At 35.1% G+C, this 19,176-nt stretch overlaps 3 protein-coding genes across 6 annotated transcripts; 2 read left to right on the forward strand and 1 right to left on the reverse strand.

Annotated features, from left to right (window-relative positions):
- Positions 1–1,976: 1,976 nt before the first annotated feature.
- Positions 1,977–7,401, forward strand: LOC107788663 (alpha/beta hydrolase domain-containing protein VTE7-like). Of its 2 annotated transcripts, none has more exons than XM_016610361.2 (11): positions 1,977–2,279; positions 3,478–3,572; positions 3,652–3,749; positions 3,868–3,917; positions 4,572–4,667; positions 4,779–4,868; positions 5,698–5,790; positions 5,909–6,004; positions 6,559–6,624; positions 6,730–6,982; positions 7,170–7,401. In XM_016610361.2, the coding sequence occupies exons 1-10, from the start codon at positions 2,019–2,021 to the stop codon at positions 6,931–6,933; spliced, it is 1,149 nt and encodes a 382-aa protein (XP_016465847.1). In that variant the 5' UTR covers positions 1,977–2,018; the 3' UTR covers positions 6,934–6,982; positions 7,170–7,401. The 2 variants fall into 2 exon arrangements, with proteins under 2 accessions (XP_016465847.1, XP_075104252.1); XM_075248151.1 differs by having other exon boundaries at positions 2,141–2,279; positions 3,457–3,572.
- Positions 7,293–11,626, forward strand: LOC107788664 (alpha/beta hydrolase domain-containing protein VTE7-like). 3 transcript variants are annotated; one of them, XM_016610363.2, is made up of 10 exons: positions 7,293–7,941; positions 8,469–8,563; positions 8,641–8,738; positions 8,856–8,905; positions 9,360–9,455; positions 9,564–9,653; positions 10,082–10,174; positions 10,303–10,398; positions 11,016–11,081; positions 11,188–11,626. In XM_016610363.2, exons 1-10 carry the CDS (start codon positions 7,750–7,752, stop codon positions 11,359–11,361), a joined length of 1,050 nt encoding a protein of 349 aa, XP_016465849.1. In that variant the 5' UTR covers positions 7,293–7,749; the 3' UTR covers positions 11,362–11,626. The 3 variants fall into 3 exon arrangements, with proteins under 3 accessions (XP_016465849.1, XP_075104253.1, XP_016465850.1); XM_075248152.1 differs by lacking the exon at positions 9,360–9,455 and having other exon boundaries at positions 7,612–7,941; positions 9,573–9,653; XM_016610364.2 differs by lacking the exon at positions 10,082–10,174 and having other exon boundaries at positions 7,613–7,941.
- Positions 11,627–13,071: 1,445 nt separating this feature from the next.
- On the reverse strand, positions 13,072–15,946 carry LOC107788665 (PLASMODESMATA CALLOSE-BINDING PROTEIN 2). Its single transcript, XM_016610365.2, has 4 exons — positions 15,541–15,946; positions 14,954–15,199; positions 14,808–14,841; positions 13,072–13,724 (listed from the first exon to the last, which is right to left on the reverse strand). Exons 1-4 carry the CDS (start codon positions 15,596–15,598, stop codon positions 13,472–13,474), a joined length of 591 nt encoding a protein of 196 aa, XP_016465851.1. The 5' UTR covers positions 15,599–15,946; the 3' UTR covers positions 13,072–13,471.
- Between the last annotated feature and the right edge of the window lie 3,230 nt (positions 15,947–19,176).

A 19,176-nucleotide genomic window follows, 5' to 3' on the forward strand; every position in this document is an offset into this window, starting at 1 on the left:
AACTACTTTCTCGGTCGTCCCATCTTCTTCTTCCTAAAAAGTCTCCCTGTGATTTCATCACCGCTAATTGCACCGGACTGTTATTTTTTCCGTCCATAATCCCACAACGGAGATCCCCACCTGGTGCGAAGTGTCTCAATGTCAAAATTATTTTTTCGGATTTCCTTACCCAAGATGAAATACTCAACAAAGCCAGCAACAAAAGCACCACAATCACTGTAATTTAAAAAATCAGATTCTCTGTACGTTACTGTAAATAGGTACACAAATAGTAAAATAGTAAAACAACTAAGATTAACCTACCATTTGATCTGTTGTGGCACATTATTAACCAGATTAATCTACAAAGCATCAGAATGAGATTTATCGGTATATGCACCATTGTTCCAATCAATGTCCTTCTTCTCGACATAAAAATCAGAACTCTTCAAGAAGCAAGGTATCAAAATTGCATAAGGTAATGCAACATCCAAAGCAAGTCTATCATTAATAGCTCTACGGTTAGAGTCATAGATGTGGATGCACCTATCTATGAACGTAAACAACCCCAAAACCCAGTGGCCCAATTTAGCTCTTCCACGCTTCACATAAATAGGGAATAACACGTGGTCAACAGTGTGCCACGCTACATTTGCATCACAATAAGAGCCTCTAATGTACTCTTCTATTTCATGCCCTTCAGGAATCACAGAATGATCTTGCTTCACTTTAAAATCTTTATACAATGAATTGATCTTGTTACCAAAGGCAAAGTCGGTTGTAGTAAACCTTACGACAACATTCAGCCCATATTTATCCCTCTTCCTCAAATAGTAAAAGATGACATCCAAGTGATGAGACAAGAAAAATAAAATAAAAACAACCATCACTACTAAATGATTCAAAGTACTACAAAAAAAATCAATATATGATGCAGATTTTTTAAATATACAAATTTATACACTAATATACAGAGTTATACATATTTATACAAGGTTATACAAGCTTATACCATGATTATACAAAACTCTTGCATTTGATTATACAAAGTTATGTGTACACTATGGGAGGTCTCAAACAATAAAGATACGCAACACAAAAAGGCATTAGGACAGAAAGTTACTAAATACCGTGTCAATCAAAGGTCGACCGCAATACGCAAGCGAGTGGAACCAATCATTCGTGGTCACATGAACCAATTTTCCCAAATTGGAACAAAACTCAAAAAATAAATTATACCCTAAAAGTCGAAATAATAAAGCATGCAAACTGAAACACCAAGTTTAGACCCAGAACAAAGATAGAAGGAACACAAAATCGAAAGGAAAACACAACAACATTGTAAAACAAAAATATTCAAAATCAGAAAAGCCAAAAAATTAAAAATAAAACAAAATTTAAAACCAAAACAGTGGTAAAAGCATAAAATGAAATGAAAATTACCTGAAAATAAGAATGAAAGCTTGAAAAATCACTTGAGACGCAACAATGGAGGACGGTTGCCTTCGTACTTTTGTGAAAAAAGCGTGAGAAGAACAAAGAGAGAGAGAAAAATTTAAAAAGAAAACTAAAATACCGTTAGTAATATTTATGGGCTACCGAGTGAAAACAAAATTTCAAAACATATACAACCTGGGCCAAACCAGGTTAGGGCTTCAAATGTGGGCTATTTTCGAATGAGTTATATAGCCCAAGTGATATATGATGTAATTTTATCTATTTTTGTTTAATACACCAAACCAAACCGTGAATAAAAAATAATATCAGTATAAATAATTCCAACATTAATGATACATCTAATTATTATTCTTATGCAATCTACCAAACCACCCCATAGTATGTGGTCGTATTTAAAAAAAATTATTTTCAATATTTTGACCTTTTCTCCATTAATTTAATCATAGAAAGCGGGAAAATTAAATTAAAAGAAAACGTGAAATGCATGTACGGCCACATTGCTGAACCTTTCTCCTGATTTTGTTAGGCCAAATGTCAAAATCCAACTTGCACCCGAGTTAGGCAAGTACCAACATAAAATAATGGCTACTCACTCTTCTTCTTTGTATGTATGTATGAGTAGCAGAAAACCCAATGCCACTATGCTAACAGTTCTCTCAGCCAGAGCTGGTGGTGCTCCGCCACCAACACTTTTCTTTGGAATTGGACCCAAAAGAAAATGTTGGAGTTTTAAGTCTTTTAGAATATGGGCTGGTGAATTTCCAGATTTTCTTCCTAAACAAGTGGAGAATATTAAAGATCCTTTTGCTAGAAAATTGGCTTCAAGAATTGAAAGATTACCAGTATGTTTTTCCCTCTTTTTATTAGCTTCAAAATGTGCTATTTTCTTTAATGGTTTCTGTATCTTTTTTCTCTGTGTTTACACTTTCAATGTTGCATGAAGCATTGGGAATCACCTGGGGCAAAATCTGTACTTTTTGTGAAATGGGTTCTGTTTTGATGTGTAAAATTTTGTTGCTTTGGAAAAATACTAACACATAGGTAGCAAATTTTGTGTTTTAGAACCTAAAATCAGTAGTACAAGAACAAGAATTGCACCATGCATGCAGGTTTTTATGGTAGCTAGACAGGCTATTTTGATGTTTTTATGACAATAGTGCTCGAGCCAGCTTGCGTCTACCTCGACTATTCTAGTTTGCTGTTACCTCCCACTAGTATCGAGTAAATCTGTCCACCAAGGATTAGACTTAAGGGCTATTTGATATCTCTATTTGGGGATGTTAGATTAGGATTAGATAACAAAGTACAAGGATAAATCTTTTTTTTTTTAAATATAAGTTTCTTCATAAGTAATGAATAATTGTTTACTCCCCCATCCAGATTTATATAAAGGTATTGATTGGACCTGAAATTTGTAAGAAAAAATTAAAGTAATGGTTGAAAAATTATTTTTTTTTTGTAGAGGAAACATTAAATCCAAGTCTGAAGTTTGAATAGTTTGATAAACTTTATTTCTTGAAAGTTGTGAAAATTTTACAGAAATGATAATAGTGTCAAAAACTTTTGGAATATCCTAAATGGGAAGGAGTTATCATATATTCGGAAGGAAGGAGGGAGTATTTTCTATTTAGTCATGGTTGTTTAGGAATAATCCAGGATTTTTAAAACAGATAGTGAATACTATTGCACATACTACCAGAGGTGAATCCAGAATTTAAATTTTATGGGTTCAACCTTTAAGATTTTTAGCATTGAACCCATTATATTTTTAAAGTTATGAGTTCATATTTACTATTTGTTGCAATTTTCATAGATTTTTATAGATAAATTTATGCCCCGCATTGAAAGTTATGGGTTCAGTTGAACCCGTCACCTTAATGCTTCATACACCCCTGCATACTACCTTGTGACAATGCGTGCAGACTTAATATAAATATATATATTTAAGATCTTTTCAGTAATCTTTTAAGTTGCATTCTCTTCCTTTATAAAGTTCTGATAACTCCCTTGACGGTTCAGCTTCATTGCTGGTTCATTTAGGTAAACTTGTCGAAGGGTTGTGTAATGAGTAGTTGCGTGAAGCCAAAAGAACAGACAGAGGCCAATCCAATTGTGCTTCTCCATGGTTTTGATAGGTATACCTCATGCTAAGGTAATAGTTTTGACGGCTTTCTATTGCTGTGCTCCTGTTGTTCATTAAACCTCATTATTCAGCACATGTTTAGAGTGGAGGTACACACTTCCATTGCTTGAGGAGGCTGGGTTGGAGACATGGGCAGTTGATATCCTTGGATGGGGCTTCTCTGATTTAGGTACATTGTCTTGTCCTAGTTCTTTCCCGATTTTTCATTTTTTCAGTAAGAGTTTGCAAACAAAGACTGAAGACTTGCTCATGGTTTCATCTCTTTCTGTTTCCTTGTGATTTTAAAGAAAGGCTTCCATCGTGTGATGTAGCTTCCAAGCGTGATCATCTGTACCAGGTACCTACTGATTTTATGAATTATATGTCTTAATCTAGAGGAGCCGTGGAAGCAGCCACTAATGCTTGCATTAGGGTAAATTGTCTACAACTCTACATCACACCCCTTGGGGTGCGGCCCTTCCCCGCACCCTGCATGAACGCGGGATGCATTGTGCACCCGGTTGCCCTTTTAATCTAGTGCACACAAACTTCAAATGTTGGAATTAGTCTCTTTTATTAGACAAAAAGAAAAGTCTCTTTTATTAGACACTCTAATAAATGTGAAGTAGCATACCTAAGTACAAATTAAGTAGCATATCGAAGTACAAAATTAAGTTAAAAGTCACATTCAATTATTTTTTGGTAGTTTACTATAATACTTGCTATGCAAGGGCGCATACCACAGTTGTAACCCATTGTGCAGTGGTATGATATCACAGTTATGCAGCATTACGGGGGTACCTTTTCTTACTCGGCACAGCCCTACACTAGGAAATTATGGAAGTAGTATTTACTTGTCTTAGTTTATCTGTAGAAACCACTAAATGGTTAATAAGGCTCAGAAAGGTCTCCCTGCTGTAAGGCCATGTTGAAAAATTAGTCTGATATTATATTTTTGAAGGAATTTTCCATTTACTTGTTTTGAATATCTTCAGTCTTGTTTTTCTTTCAGTTGTGGTGTACCTACATCAAGAGGCCAATGGTACTTGTCGGGCCGAGTCTTGGATCTGCTGTTGCTATTGACTTCTCTGTCAACTATCCAGAAGCAGTAATTACATTAAATAACTGTGAATCCCTTATACAAATTTTATAGATTATTTTCTAGTATTAAGGAGGTATCATTTTATGGCTTCCTCTGAAGTAGCTTTTACTTTTATAGGTGGATAGGCTGGTTTTAATCGATGCATGTGTTTATGCGGAAGGTACAGGAAGCCTCGCAACCTTACCAAAAGCATTAGCTTATGCTGGGGTGAGTTCCCTCCAAGTCCTCTTAAAATAAAGGGATACAGTAGAGAATATTTTGACCATTTGAGGTAAATACAACAACAACAAACCCAGTGGAATCTCACAAGTGGGGTCTGGGCAGGGTAATGTGTACGCAAACCTTACCTCTACCTCATGAAGGTGGAAAGGCTGTTTCCGATAGACCCTCGGCTCAAGAACAGTAAAAGGAAGCAGCAGCAACAACAACAACCCAGTATAATCCCACTAGTGGGGTCTGGGGAGGATAGTGTGTACGCAGACCTTACCCCTACCCTGGGGTAGAGAGGCTATTTCCGATAGACCCTCGGCTCCCTCCCTCCAAGAACTCCCCACCTTGCTCTTGGGGTGACTCGAACTCACAACCTCTTGGTTGGAAGTGGAGGGTGCTCACCACTAGAGTAAAAGGAAGCAATAAGCAATTAATAGCAACAACAAGGTAAAAGGCAGCGGAGACCGTTTGATGTAAATGAACATCTATATCATAATTGTGGTTTCACCAAGGACGTGATTTATGATAAGCTCGAAAGAAAAGGAGAATCGTAAATGATGATTGAATCAACTTAACTAATCCAAAGATTAGCACCCATTGTATAGTAACACTCTTTGTTCGTCAGATCTTTTCCTTGAAGCTGCAAAACCCAAATAACTCGTACTAGATACATCAGATATCAAGTTATCATTCAGTCTGTTACTGGAAAGATTCTGATCCAAATCATGGATCTAACATGTATCCAAATATGTTTACAGCATTCTTCGAGTATCTTCCATCTATATTTCTTATTGTTTTCACTATCTTGACAACTAACTTGTTGCAGGTCTACTTATTGAAAAGCATACCACTTCGTTTATACGCAACATCATTGACTTTCAATGGCTTACCATTAAGTACCTGCATAGACTGGACACATGTAAGTTTCGACCCTCTGATCTTTAGGAAACCTGAAAGTCGTGGAGCTCAGATGTCCGAAATGGGCGTCTGCACTACTTGTCTTATCAGACCTTTTAATTACATGGTTTTCTATCCAGATAGGTCGTCTACATTGTTTATTACCTTGGTGGGAGGATATAACAGTGAATTTCATGATCAGCGGAGGTTACAACGTCATTGATCAGATACAACATGTATGTGGAAATTTACTAAATAATCTTAAGTTTTTCCTATATAGACATGCCTATTGGCACCTTTTATACTTTCTTTTCTCATGACTATGGTATCGAGCAACATGTTCTTGCTGTAAAAGATGTTGTGGGACTAGCCGTAAAAAATGTAATCTTACTGTTCATTTATGCAATGTTGGGTTTATATACAGAAACTCCTGCCAAATGATTAATTTCGAAAGTCTGTTTTAGCAAGTAAAATTCTTGTGTATTCTGGACTGCAAACACCTATGAACTTCTCTTGAAATTCCGAACTTATTAGTTGTAGACATCACCAATATTATTGGTTTGGTAATAAATTAGACTAGAGTTACCGTTGATCTCCAGGGCCCTCATGTTTTTTTGTCGGACCATTCTACTAAAATTGTGGCTGATTGGATCCACACCTGCTTCTGCTTCTATAGCACTGAGAGTGTTTCTTCTAGCTGTAGCTCCATTTCCTATGTTGTCTACTGGTTTTCTTCTCATTCCTGTGGAAAATTCTACAGTATTCTCATGCTAGGAGTTCTATTATACAGGTCAAGCAGAAAGCACTAATAATATGGGGTGAAGATGATCAGATTATTGACTACAAGTTCGCAGTGGTATGTTTCTTTCAAATTCTGGAAATATATAAACCTGGTAACTCCTATCATCCAAATACACATATGTAGAGTCACTGAATTGTCCGTTGACTTTTATGTGCACAGAGATTGCACTCTGAACTTCCAAATGCGATTCTACGCCTAATACCAAAGTGTGGCCATATCCCTCACGTGGAGAAGCCTGATGCTGTCTCCAGGTTGATTGTGGAATTTGTTCACTCTGATCAATCACAAAAGGCAAAGTCTGACTCTGTCTCCACCATCTCTGTTCCTGTTTGGTTAATGATACTTGTACAAGCAGATAGTTAGCATATATCTAATTTGGGGATCTGACTTGTTGATTCTACGTAGTGATGAGGTTAGTTTTCCAGCTTCAATGGTGAACTATGCTTTCTTTCTTTATGCAACATCAACCTTATTATCTATATATTGAAGGCGCTTTGGTATCCAGTACAGAAGCGAAATAAACTGAATACTTAACCAGTGTAATTAGCTGAATTAGCAGCATTGTGGTACATAATTCTTTTGGTTTCTCTTCAATGTAGAGCTGGAGTTTATGGCCGGTGAATCATAGCTTGTAGCGGTGCAAGCGTAGACGGCAGAGTTACCCGATACTTGTGTTGGTGGGAGGTAGGAGGTACCAGTGTGGAATGTTATAAGAAAAATAACTTGGAGCAGTGCTGAAATTTTGTTGTGCATATCTGGAATTATATCACTGTTATGTATTAATAACTCCTAGTAGTACTTTTATTTTTGTTATTATTTTATTTTGTATAATTTTGGCCTTGAGTTTGTAGTTGGCGCAAAAAAAATTATTTATAAAAAAGAAAGAAAGCGTGAATACATTAGCGTTCACACCTGGTTTCATGTAACTACTACAATAAGTTTTACTTCTATCAATATAAAATATATCTTAATATTACATTTATTAATATTCTTAATTCAGTCATGAATGTAGCACTATTTTTTCCTGTGTAAAAAAAAAAAAAAAAAAAAGTGAAACGCAGAAACGGCCACATGGCAAATCCAATCCTCTACCAAACATAAATTCTTCTTCCACTTCTTCTTTGTACGAGTAAGTTGAAAAACCAGTGCCACCGTGCACGGCGGAGTCACACCACTATTATGTTAACAATGCTCTCAGCCAGAGCCGGTGTTGCTCCTCCACCAATCCCAATTGGACACAATGTAAAATTCTCCATTTCAAGGCGTTTAAGGATCCGAGCTGCTGAATTTCCGGATTTTCTTCCTAACCAAGTCGAGAATATCAAAGACTCTTCTGCTAGAAAATTGGCTTCACGAATTGAAAGAGTACCTGTACGCTTTTCTTTTCTTTTTTACTTTCAAAATGTGCTACTCATTTTTGGGATGATTTTGAGTTGTTTCGGATAATTGCACTTTAGTCCCTCAGTTATTGGTTAATTCTAGTTTTGATCCTTGTAATATTTGGCTAAGTACATTTAACCTTCAATAAACTAACAGTCTAGCACAGTCTCACTCTATATAGGTAATATGTGATATTTAGACTATTTTGGGACTATATTACTCTCAAATATGGAGTAACGTTACAAATTTGACATAATACATAATAATTGAATGGTTTAATACTTAATAATTCGTTAACTTTGTGAAGATTTACCGTCGAAGGAATCAAAATTGCTCGTATAATATAATTGAAGGTGGAATGTGTTTAACCAGAATCACAAGGAGAAAAATAAGAAATGAATTATTTTCCTTGTAATAGTCCTAAACTCAAATATCTAAATATCGGAATTGAATTAATTATTCACTTTCTCTATAAAGCTCTGTTACTGCTTCAGTTTGATAATCCAGCTTCATTTTAGGTAAACTTATCAAAGGGTTGTGTCTTGAGTAGTTGTGTGAAGCCAAAAGAACAGACAGAGGCCAATCCAGTCGTGCTTCTCCATGGTTTTGATAGGTATGCGTCACGCCAAGCCAATAGTTCTGACCACTTTCTCTTGTTGTGCCTGTTGTTCATTATACCTCATTGTTCAGCTCATGTTTAGAGTGGAGGTACACACTTCCTATGCTTGAGGAGGCTGGGTTGGAGACATGGGCAGTTGATATCCTTGGATGGGGTTTCTCTGATTTAGGTACATTGTCTTGTCCTAGTTCTTTCCGGGTTTTTCATTTTTTCAGAAAGATTTTGCAAACAAAGACTGAAGACTTCCTCATGGTTTCGTATCTTTTTGTTTCCTGTGATATCAAAGAAAGGCTTCCATCGTGTGATGTAGCTTCCAAGCGTGATCATCTTTACCAGGTACCTTACTGATTTTAAAATGTATGTCCTAATCTGGTGCATACAAACTTGAATGGTTGGAATTGATCTCTTTCACTATACATTCTAATAAATGCAAAGTTGCATATTTAAGTTCAAAGGTAAACTCACATTCAATTTTCACCTAGTAGTGTATGGTAATACTTAGTATGCAGGGGCACGTGCCAAAGTTATACCCCATCGCGGTGGTATGATATCACAATTATGCAGCATTATGAAGGGGCCCCTTGCTTACTAGGCATGGTCCTAATCTAGAAAATTATGGAAGTAGTGTTTACTTGTCTAAGTTTATATGTAGAAACCACTAAAAGGGCAATAAGGGTCAGGTAGGTCTCCCTGGTGAACAGCCACATCAAAGAATTAATCGGATCTTGAATTTTGAAAGAATCTTCCGTTGATTCTTTTTGTAAATTTTTCAGTCTCGTTTCTCTTTCAGCTGTGGTCTACCTACATCAAGAGGCCAATGGTACTTGTCGGACCAAGTCTTGGATCTGCGGTTGCTATTGACTTTTCTGTCAAATATCCTGAAGCAGTAAGTACATTAGTAACTGTGGATCCATGTCCAGATATTATAAATTACTTTCTAGTATGAAGAAGGTATAACGTTATGCTTACTCCAACGCCTCTTTCACTTTATCAGGTTTATAAGCTGGTTTTAATCGATGCAAGTGTTTATGCAGAAGGTACAGGAAACCTTGCAACCTTACCCAAAGCAGTAGCTTATGCTGGGGTGAGTTCCCTCCTGGTCCTCTTAAAACAAAGGGATACTTTCTACTCCATATTGGATTATTTGATGTAACTGCAAATATATGTTACAAGGATTGTGATTTATTGACAACATGGTTTCTGATTAGCAAACTCAAAGAGTAAAAAAGAGAAACTTTCCCTAATTGTTAATGATGATTGATCCTTAATCGATCTAAGTTTAGCATCCTTATACTGACTCTCTTTGTCTATCAGATCTTTCTCCTAATGCTGCACGACCCCAACTAAAGAAAGAACTTTTAGTTTCAGTTTGTTACTATTCAGTCTCCTATTCAACGGAAAGATCTCAAATATAACATGTGCTCGGATATATTTTGAACAACATTCTTTGTGCATCAGCCATCCATATTTCTTGTTCTTTTCACTAATCTGATAACAAACCTGCTGCTGCAGGTCTACTTGTTGAAAAGTGTTCCACTTCGCTTATATGCAACATCATTATCTTTCAATGGCTTACCATTAAATACCTGCATAGACTGGACTAATGTAAGTTGACCCTGTAATCTATTAGAAACCTAAAAGTCATGCAGATCAGATGGTCACCATGTGCTTCTGGCATATTTTTAATGCTCCTTGTTTTACCAGGCCTTCTGATTATCTGGTTTTCTGTCCAGATTGGCCGCTTACATTGTTTGTTACCTTGGTGGGAGGATGCAACAGTGAATTTCATGATCAGTGGAGGTTACAATGTTGTTGCACAGATAGAACATGTATGTACAAATTTACTAAATTTTCTTTAAGTTCCTAAATAGACGTGCCTGTTGCGATCTTTTGGTACTTTCTTTTGCATTGACTCTGATATGGAGCAACACTATCTTGCTGTATTTTATAGGCAATGATTGGATCATGGAGTTAGGAATAATGATTTTAATTAGTTTCATCTTAACATGGTTGCCATTTGGACATGCAATTATTGGAGTCTAAATATAGGAACTCCTGGCCACTGGCTTAATTATGAATAGTCTGTTTTAGTAAGAAATATTCAATATGCTGTATTGTTCTTAAACAGTCCAGACAAGTGAGCCTTAGCTGCAAACTCCACGTAACCTCTCTAGAAATTGCAAACCTATTAGCTTTAGATGTCAATAAAATCAATTGTGGTATGTAAATGAGACCAGAATTATGGTGAATCTCTTCCTGTGGCCCTCATAATTTTCTGTAAGTCTTGGGGCTGACTGGATTCTCGCCGCGTCTGATTCTACTGATACATTGCATAAAGATGTGTTTTGCTAGCTGTATCCGTTCTTCATGTTGTCAACTTATTTTCTTCTTGTCCCTATGGAAAATGCTACAGCATTATGATGCTAGCAGAAGTTTTGTTATGCAGGTCAAGCAGAAAACACTAATAATATGGGGTGAAGATGATCAGATAATTGACTACAAGCTCGGAGTGGTATGTTTCTTTCAAGTTTGCAACAATAGAAATCTGTTGGCTTGTAGCAGCCAAATACGTGGTTCATAAGTATTACTAAAGTGTCCGTTGACTCTTATGTGCGCAGAGATTGCATTGTGAACTACCAAATGCTATTATACGCCAAATACCAAAGTGCGGCCATATCCCCCATGTGGAGAAGCCTGATGTTGTCTCCAGGTTGATAGTGGAATTCGTTCACTCTGATCAATCACAAAGGGCAAATCCTGACTCTGTCTCGACCATCTCTGTTCCTGTTTGATTATTAGTACTTGTACAAAGCAGATTGTTAGCACATCCCACATGTGGAGATCTAACTTCCTGATTCTACTTAGAGGTGAGATCAGTTTGCCAGTGAGCACCATCAGCCTTATTACCTACATATTGAATGTGCTTTGGCATCCAGTACAGAAGTGTAATAAACTGATTACCTAAGCAGTATAATTAGCTGAATATCTTAGCATTTTCAACATGTTTCTTTCAGTTCTTCAATATTTGGAGCTGGAATCTATGCCTGGTAAATCATAGCTTGCGCCTTGATGCAGTGGTGAACTTTTATTGTGTAATATATTTAGGATTACATCACTCCTATTAGAGCTTCATGCCAGGTACCATGGTAGTTTCAGGAACATTTTGAATTAGCAGTGAATACTAGAGGTAGTTTAAGATGTTATCTCTAGAAATCGGAAATGTTTTTGTGATATTGGCAATTAGAATAACGTATCTTGGGGATAAGAAACTATAGTAACTTAGTCAAGGGATATTGCTGGACAGTTTGTTGAAAGATAGATGTCGCTAGAATTTTCTTTCTGCATGGGTTCCGGAACCCGAGCTATGTACATGTTTTCTGGCTGTTTTTTTTATAATGTTGGGATCAGGTTCTCTTCTAAGCTTATGATGCAAGAGTGCATACAGATAGAGGATGTGAGGAGTTGGTGATGCTGATCTTATTATATGTCAATTACCAATTACCACTTTGAACTTATTTGATTAGTGAAGGTACTGTGATTGATGCATATCCTAACTTAACCTACAACTTAGACCAGGAGTAATGAACCATTGCTGTTAACAGATCCTTGTTGTGTCACATGCTATCCTTTTCAAAGGGGGAGGGGGCTCTACATAAAGCTCAAAGGTTATTACAACAACATACATATGTATTATCCCACACCGTGGTAAAAGTTCAAAGGTTGTTACTGGTGTATAAAAGTAGTTCTGAAGTCATTATCCCTTATTATATCATAATAAGGTCTGGCTCATTGAAAGATGCCGTGCATGTGCACTGGAGTCACCATCCAAGTGAAACAACCTTGAGCTTTTTATTTTATTTTAATGAAACCTCAAAAGTTCTCCTTCAAGATTCTTTACCTCAACCTTTTCACCTACATCTAACGTAAAGTCAAAAGTTCTTGCTTTGAAGATTCTATTTTAGCACCTAAAAGTAGTGATCGTACCAGCTTGCACGCAGGACGTATACATTTTATTTATCATCAGTTTATATACTAGAATACTCTGATCACTATAGGAAAAACGATCATCCAACTCTTTTGTTTCTACAGGATTTTGAATATTGGTTTCTCATGATTTTCATTCAACTCATTGATCCTAATATTAAATACATTAAAAAATTTAAGTAGCTTTTGACCTTCATGTAAGGTGCCGCCAAAAAGGGCAAAGTAAAGAAACTAGAAGGAAACCTTGTTTGGTTTCTTATGTAAGATCCATTCAAAAAGGGCTTAGGGTAAAGAAACTTGAAGGAGTCACACTTGTTTGGTTTATTCTCTTGTGAAGGAACCAAGATTCCTTTCACTCTGACACTTGAGCCTATTTCTACATTTCTTTAAGTTGGGATTTTCAATTATACTTTGCTAATATTCTCTACACACACGCACAAAGAAACAAGATGAACGAACAGAAATCACAAAGACAGATGGACAGGGAACTAGAAGGGGGTTATATTTTAATACAGAGATGCACTAATATCACCACAGGGGTAGGGTAGTGAGTACTCATTGATAACATCTCTAAAATAAACAATACAGCCTTATGTCTTCTACTCTCCAGATATACAAAAAGGAAAATCTAAAAAGAAGAGATCAGATTCTTCCTACATTACTACCCCAGAAACAGCCACATCACTTCAAAAGGGAATCTAATTCCAAACTTTTTCACTCGCTAAGAAGATGGAGATAAAGAACAAGAAGAAAACAAACAAAAAGAAAGAAAGAAATAAAAAGAAAAAGTCCAAGTGGAAGTGTGTCCAGATGATTCTCCCCTGCTGACCATTGTAAATGGCTACCCCATACTTTGTGCCAAAAGCCCACATTATCTTCTCAAACCTTTCCTTCCCTTCATTTACTGCCTCACGTTCATCATTTTCTTAAGCATACCAAGCTTGTAAACAAAATGGCTATAGTGAAAAAGACAGTATTTTTATGAAGAGTTTCTGTGCCGCTGCCATCTGGATTGAAGCCACCACTTCCTGTTGGTCCTAGCCCAAAAGTAGGATTGTTAATACCTGTTGTAGTTCCCGTGCCGGTGCCGGTGCCGGTCCCAGTGCTGGTGCCGGTGCCGGTCCCTGGAGTTGTGGTTCCTGGTACAGTTGTGGTACCTCCACCAGTGTTGCTGGTATAAAGTAAAAAACAATATGAAGCAAGAACAAGATCATCCACTATATTCAATTATTAGTTCTATAGAATAGAAAAGTCCCGAGTACACTGAGACGAGCTTAAATAGAGTAACATAAACAATGAGAATTCATGTAACCGCCTCCAAGTTGCTTGAGATTGAGGCATAGTTAATTCCAGACTGAACATGTTAATGTTGTTGTCATTATAGTATAGTCCAAAATAAGCATGTTAGTGTTGTTATTATAGTATAGTCCAGAGTAAGCATGTTACATGAATGATAAGATATGGTGGAAATGACTTTGGTTCTATAAAATATTACATAATGGCTGGAAATAAATGTCAACTTAAAGATTTTTATCATGACAATGGGAGAAAGTGACAAATACAACACTAAAATACAGACTATATCAACATCAAAAACAGGTCACATGGGCATACATAATGATGAATCTAACTCATCTTATGTTTGAAAGTTATCGGCACAGTTGGGACACTAAGAATGACTATTGAGAGATTTTATTTTAGGTAAAAGAAGACAAGTGACAGCACCAACAACAATCTTTAATTATATCCTCAGAAAAAAAGGTCACTATATTAGGAAAAGCTTCCAACCATTCACTCATACATCAAAGTTCATATCTTGGCATTTATAATTGCACCTTTTATCTTGTAATAGGTCCTTTCCTACCCTGAGAACAGAGTTTTAACTTCTATATATCACCACCCCTACTTGGTAGGTGAATATTTATACTGAAATCATGAAAAAAAAATATTTTTCCAAGATTTTTCCCCTGAGAATGTGCTACAAGGTGAAGCAAGCATCATCCAGACAAAAAGGGACCAAAAGAACCTTCTATTTTTTAATTAAACGAGGGGAATTATCACCATTTTTGCCCTAGGAAAAGAATGGCATTCACTGCAATCTAAAGGGAGAGAAACTCTTCCTTTTTTTGTTGAGAAAATACAAAAAGATTTTGAAATGAGAATTAGATGCAAGTTTAAGGAGATGCTTCATTCAATATTGACAAGATAAATACAAGATCTAGCATCAAAAACAACAAAATCTTAAGAAACATACCCAGGAGTTGTCTGATAACATCCAGAAGTAGATGCTGTTAATTAAAAATAATAATAAAAGAACAATATCAGTGACTTATAGAGGAATAAGTGTTTCAAAACAAAGGAAATAAAAAAGAAGAAAAACAAGATCATTTAGGAACTTACAAGATGGTGGATTTGAACTTAGAGTTGCAGTTCCAGAAAAGTCACAGGTTGCACCAGTTGCAGCTTTCCTCTGATAATAGCTATTTACAGCATAGCTACAGTGATCTTTGATAGTGTTAGGGTTGTAACAAGGTCCATTTTGAAGGATACCAGTACAGTCAGCTCCATTTCCACAAGCATAATCTATACTCTTCTGCATAAGGCTGTCTCCTACCCCATCTTTGCATAAACAGTAATTAGCACCACCTAGAAAAAAACAAAAAAAAAAACCACCATAAATAAGAAATCAGCTCAAGAAACAGAAATTATTGAAATTTTGTCAGAGAAAAAAAGACTCAATCTTTGTATAAGAAATTCTTGTATACACTACTAAGAGTAAAATCTGGTGAAACCCTTTATCAAGAAACAGATGGAAAATGCAAGAACAGAGAATCTTGAAGTGAGAGAGCTAAAAATTCAATCTTTGAAGAAAATATTGTTGGATACACAAACTAAGAGCAAAATCTGGTGAAAACCCCTTATAAAGAACACATGAAAAAGGCAGAAAATAAAGAAATTTGAAGTGAAAGTAGCAACAAGCTGCTTACTTGAGTAACCAGTGAAAGCCAAGAAAACTATTAAACACAGTACAAAAGCAGTAGCCATGATTGTTTTGTGCCAAGATCTTTGAACTAGTTATGAAGAAATTCTTGTTCCCGTCTTTTCAAGAATATTAATAGAGCTAGTGAGAGATTTTTAAGAGGAACAAAGAAGCTCCAAAAGGGGTGTTATGGGGAAATGGAGTTCTCGAGACAAGAAAAATGGTAAGTAGACGGTGGAAGATGGAGCTCAATGTCTATTTTGGGTGGCCCTTTTTATATGTCTAATCTTATGTATTACCACACAAATTACTATATGGGTGTTAAAATAATAGGGGGCTGTGTTTTAGGAAACTGAGCTCCAAAGCTTTTTTGTGTCAAATAAGTATTTGACTGTACTCTGTACTATGTATATGTCAGTGGAATTGTTTCTCAAACGGTCATAAATTAACTCTATGGTTCCAATCCAACCAAACGGTCATAATGTAAGCAGAAAATTATTTCAAGAAAATGACAAAAATTGATCATCATGTTCGGGTAGGTGCAAAATAGTGAATTAAAAAAATAATTCGGTGCATGAAGTATTGTATATTCGCGCATTCGGAAAAAGCTGCATCCCAAAAGGGTGTAATGTAGACGACCGTTAATTCTACGGTTCGAAACTTATTACCTATAAGTCGCATTAAGACAATTTTATAGTTGCTCCAAAGCTCCCCGTAAGGTGCAAAATAGTCCTCTTAAATATATTTTTGAGCAATTTTAATTCTTTAAATTTATCCAAAATGAATACCTTTAATTTTCGTCAATAGTTAATATATTTTAAACATCTAACTGTTTTTTTTTTTTGGTCTATTAATGATTTTTGGTGCAGTTTTCTACGGTATAATTTCTGTTATTTTTTGTGGCTGCTGTAAATTTTTGTATTCCAATTTTTTGAGATCTAACAAGACTTTTCTGATGTTTTGGTTTTATTTTATTTTTTATTGCTAACTCTAACCGGTAGAGTTCGTTAAGTATTTGACGAAGACCAAAAGTACTTACTTTTGGTAAAATCAAAGGACCAAAACTATAAAATCAAAGGACCAAAACTATCCATAAATGTTTTTAAGAGACTATATGTTAAATCCATCCCAAACATTAAGGGGCCTTTTTTGTCATTTAATTACAGAATAATGGAGGGGGCCGAGTCTAGCCTTGAAATTAGGGTGCTTATCGGACGGATAATTACGCTTAACGGTTCGACTTATCATTTTCGGATTATAAATGTAGTAATCCTCTAGCCATCCAATAAGACAACGAGCGGACTGGTATCGAATTAACGATTATTGTAAGTGAAGTAATGAAACAAACCCCACTTAAGTAAAATGACCTAAAGAGTAATTCAATTCATGTCTACTCATAATTCATGAGAAGCCAAAGACGACTTCTATTAGCTATAGACAGTTCTATCATTCTATGTACAATTACTTATGCAGTAATGTAGTAACAACTAACAAGTTTATATATTTGGGGGAAAAAGTATAAATATAAAAAAATTTAACGGGTTAACGGTTTACCCGATAAGAAAATTAAGTAATCAGTCTCCAAACTGTTAAGCCGTTAATTATAAAATCTCAATTCATTTACTATTCATTATCCCGATAATTCGATATCAATAAGCCAATATGTCTTCGGTTCGGTTCGATTTTGAACCTTCCCTCTTAAACAGAAGAGGCCCCCACGAGGTCGGTTTGTTTTAGCAAGCCTTTTCCAGGTGTGTTGTCACTGTTTGAGTTTGCACTGGTGTCCCTTTGGCATTCAATAGAGATACCAGAAAATCTCAGAATCCCCTTAAGATATTATTACTTCAATATAATGAAATTGGACAGAAATAGAAAAAGTAGGTTATGTAATGTTGTATTTATTATATACAGAAAGAAAATGGTTATGAACTTATTTATTATATACAGAAAGAAAATGGTGAATAACAAATAGAACATTGCATTTTTGTAAAATGATTGGACTCTGGGAGTAATATATATATAGCAAGTGCAAAATGCAAACAGAAAAAGAGTGTAAATAATTTAATAGTCAACTATTTTTTCTTCAAAGAAAGAATGAGATTAAGGAAAATGACACGATCATTGTTGACATGAAGAAAGCTATAATTATGAGAAGTCAGGAGAGAAAATGATCTTTGGCTTCTTTCCCTTTTTGGAGCTCATAATTATGTATAAAGATTTTCTAAATATTGTCTTCGAAAATGACATATAGATTCTATGCATGGTAAAACTCGTTTATTATTTTTGCTTGTTATTTCAAAATGAGGTACAGACCCTCGAGACTGCAGCATATGAAATTATGAACCACACCAAAATTATTTCTGCTCGTTAATTGTTAGGTTATGATTTTTGTAGTAAAAAATTTAAGTCCTTTAATTTTGTGAATGTGAAAATAACGTTAGGTCGGCTCAATATTCTTACCAGAGACAGAGAGCTAAAAATAAACAAATAACAACTGAGAGGTTGGTTGGCAGAGAAATAATATGGAAACTGCAGCCATGAGGCAAGGAAAATAATATTTAAAAAATGCACTTGTATTCTTCTTTACTCCTTTTGTTCCATTCTAAGTGAAGCTATTTTAAATTATTAATTATCTTGACTTATAAGTAGTACTTTTGGATAGTTAACAAATATATAAATTTAATTTTAAAAATTAAAGTATTTATGTCAAAATGCACATTAAAAAATAAATATTTTGAGTCTCATATTTCGAACTTCTAATTAAAGTAATTAACTTTTATTCTACTTTAATTTGTTCTCATTTTTGCCTCTCAAACACGTCAACTGGAGACCAAATGAAAATAATCTTGTTAATATCAGACAAGATATACGATATAAGGTTGCACAGTGAACTAATCATTTTTGTCATTTTCTTTTCGAGACAAATATAAGCAAGCAAAAAGGGCATATTAATACCCAACTAAGATACATATTAATTTGAAGGGAACATTCTTGAATAAGATATTTATTTATTATCAGATTAAATGAATGAACCCTTTTCGTCAAAGATGAGCAACCTTTAATTAATCATATATAATTGGTAAGTAAACAATTAAAAATTTATTGGTATGTATACAATTAAATTCATATCAAAAGGCAAAGAATCGGATGTTTTTGGACAACCTTTTTGAAATCTAAGCCACCGACTTCTTTAGAATGCACTTGAAAAAAAAAATAATAAAAAAAAATCTTTCCCATCTTCTATCCACCCAATTTATTATGTTTCCCAAGTAAAATCTTTGTCGTCCTTTTTGGAAAGAGAATGGAATAAAAATGACTTTCCATAAGATTGATCTAAAACAATAAATGCTGAAAATATACACAAGTATATATGTATTTATTATTCATCGTATATCCGTAAAAAATATAGAAAACTTCTAGTGCTTACTAAAACTAATCTTTAGCTTATTGAAACTAACCTTTTAATATATTAGTTTTAGAAGAGCATCAATGAAGAAAAATGAATAGTAAAGACTCATGTAGATGACTTTCAAACTTGGTTGTACTTTAGATTTACTTGTTATTGTAGTCGTTTGTATTTCTTATTCAATTTAATAGATAAATTATTTTTTAAACTAAAAAAAATTAACAAGAAAATTCGTAG

The sequence above is a fragment of the Nicotiana tabacum genome, chromosome 24 (genome assembly GCF_000715075.1).
Source record: "Nicotiana tabacum cultivar K326 chromosome 24, ASM71507v2, whole genome shotgun sequence".
Lineage (NCBI taxonomy): Eukaryota > Viridiplantae > Streptophyta > Magnoliopsida > Solanales > Solanaceae > Nicotiana > Nicotiana tabacum.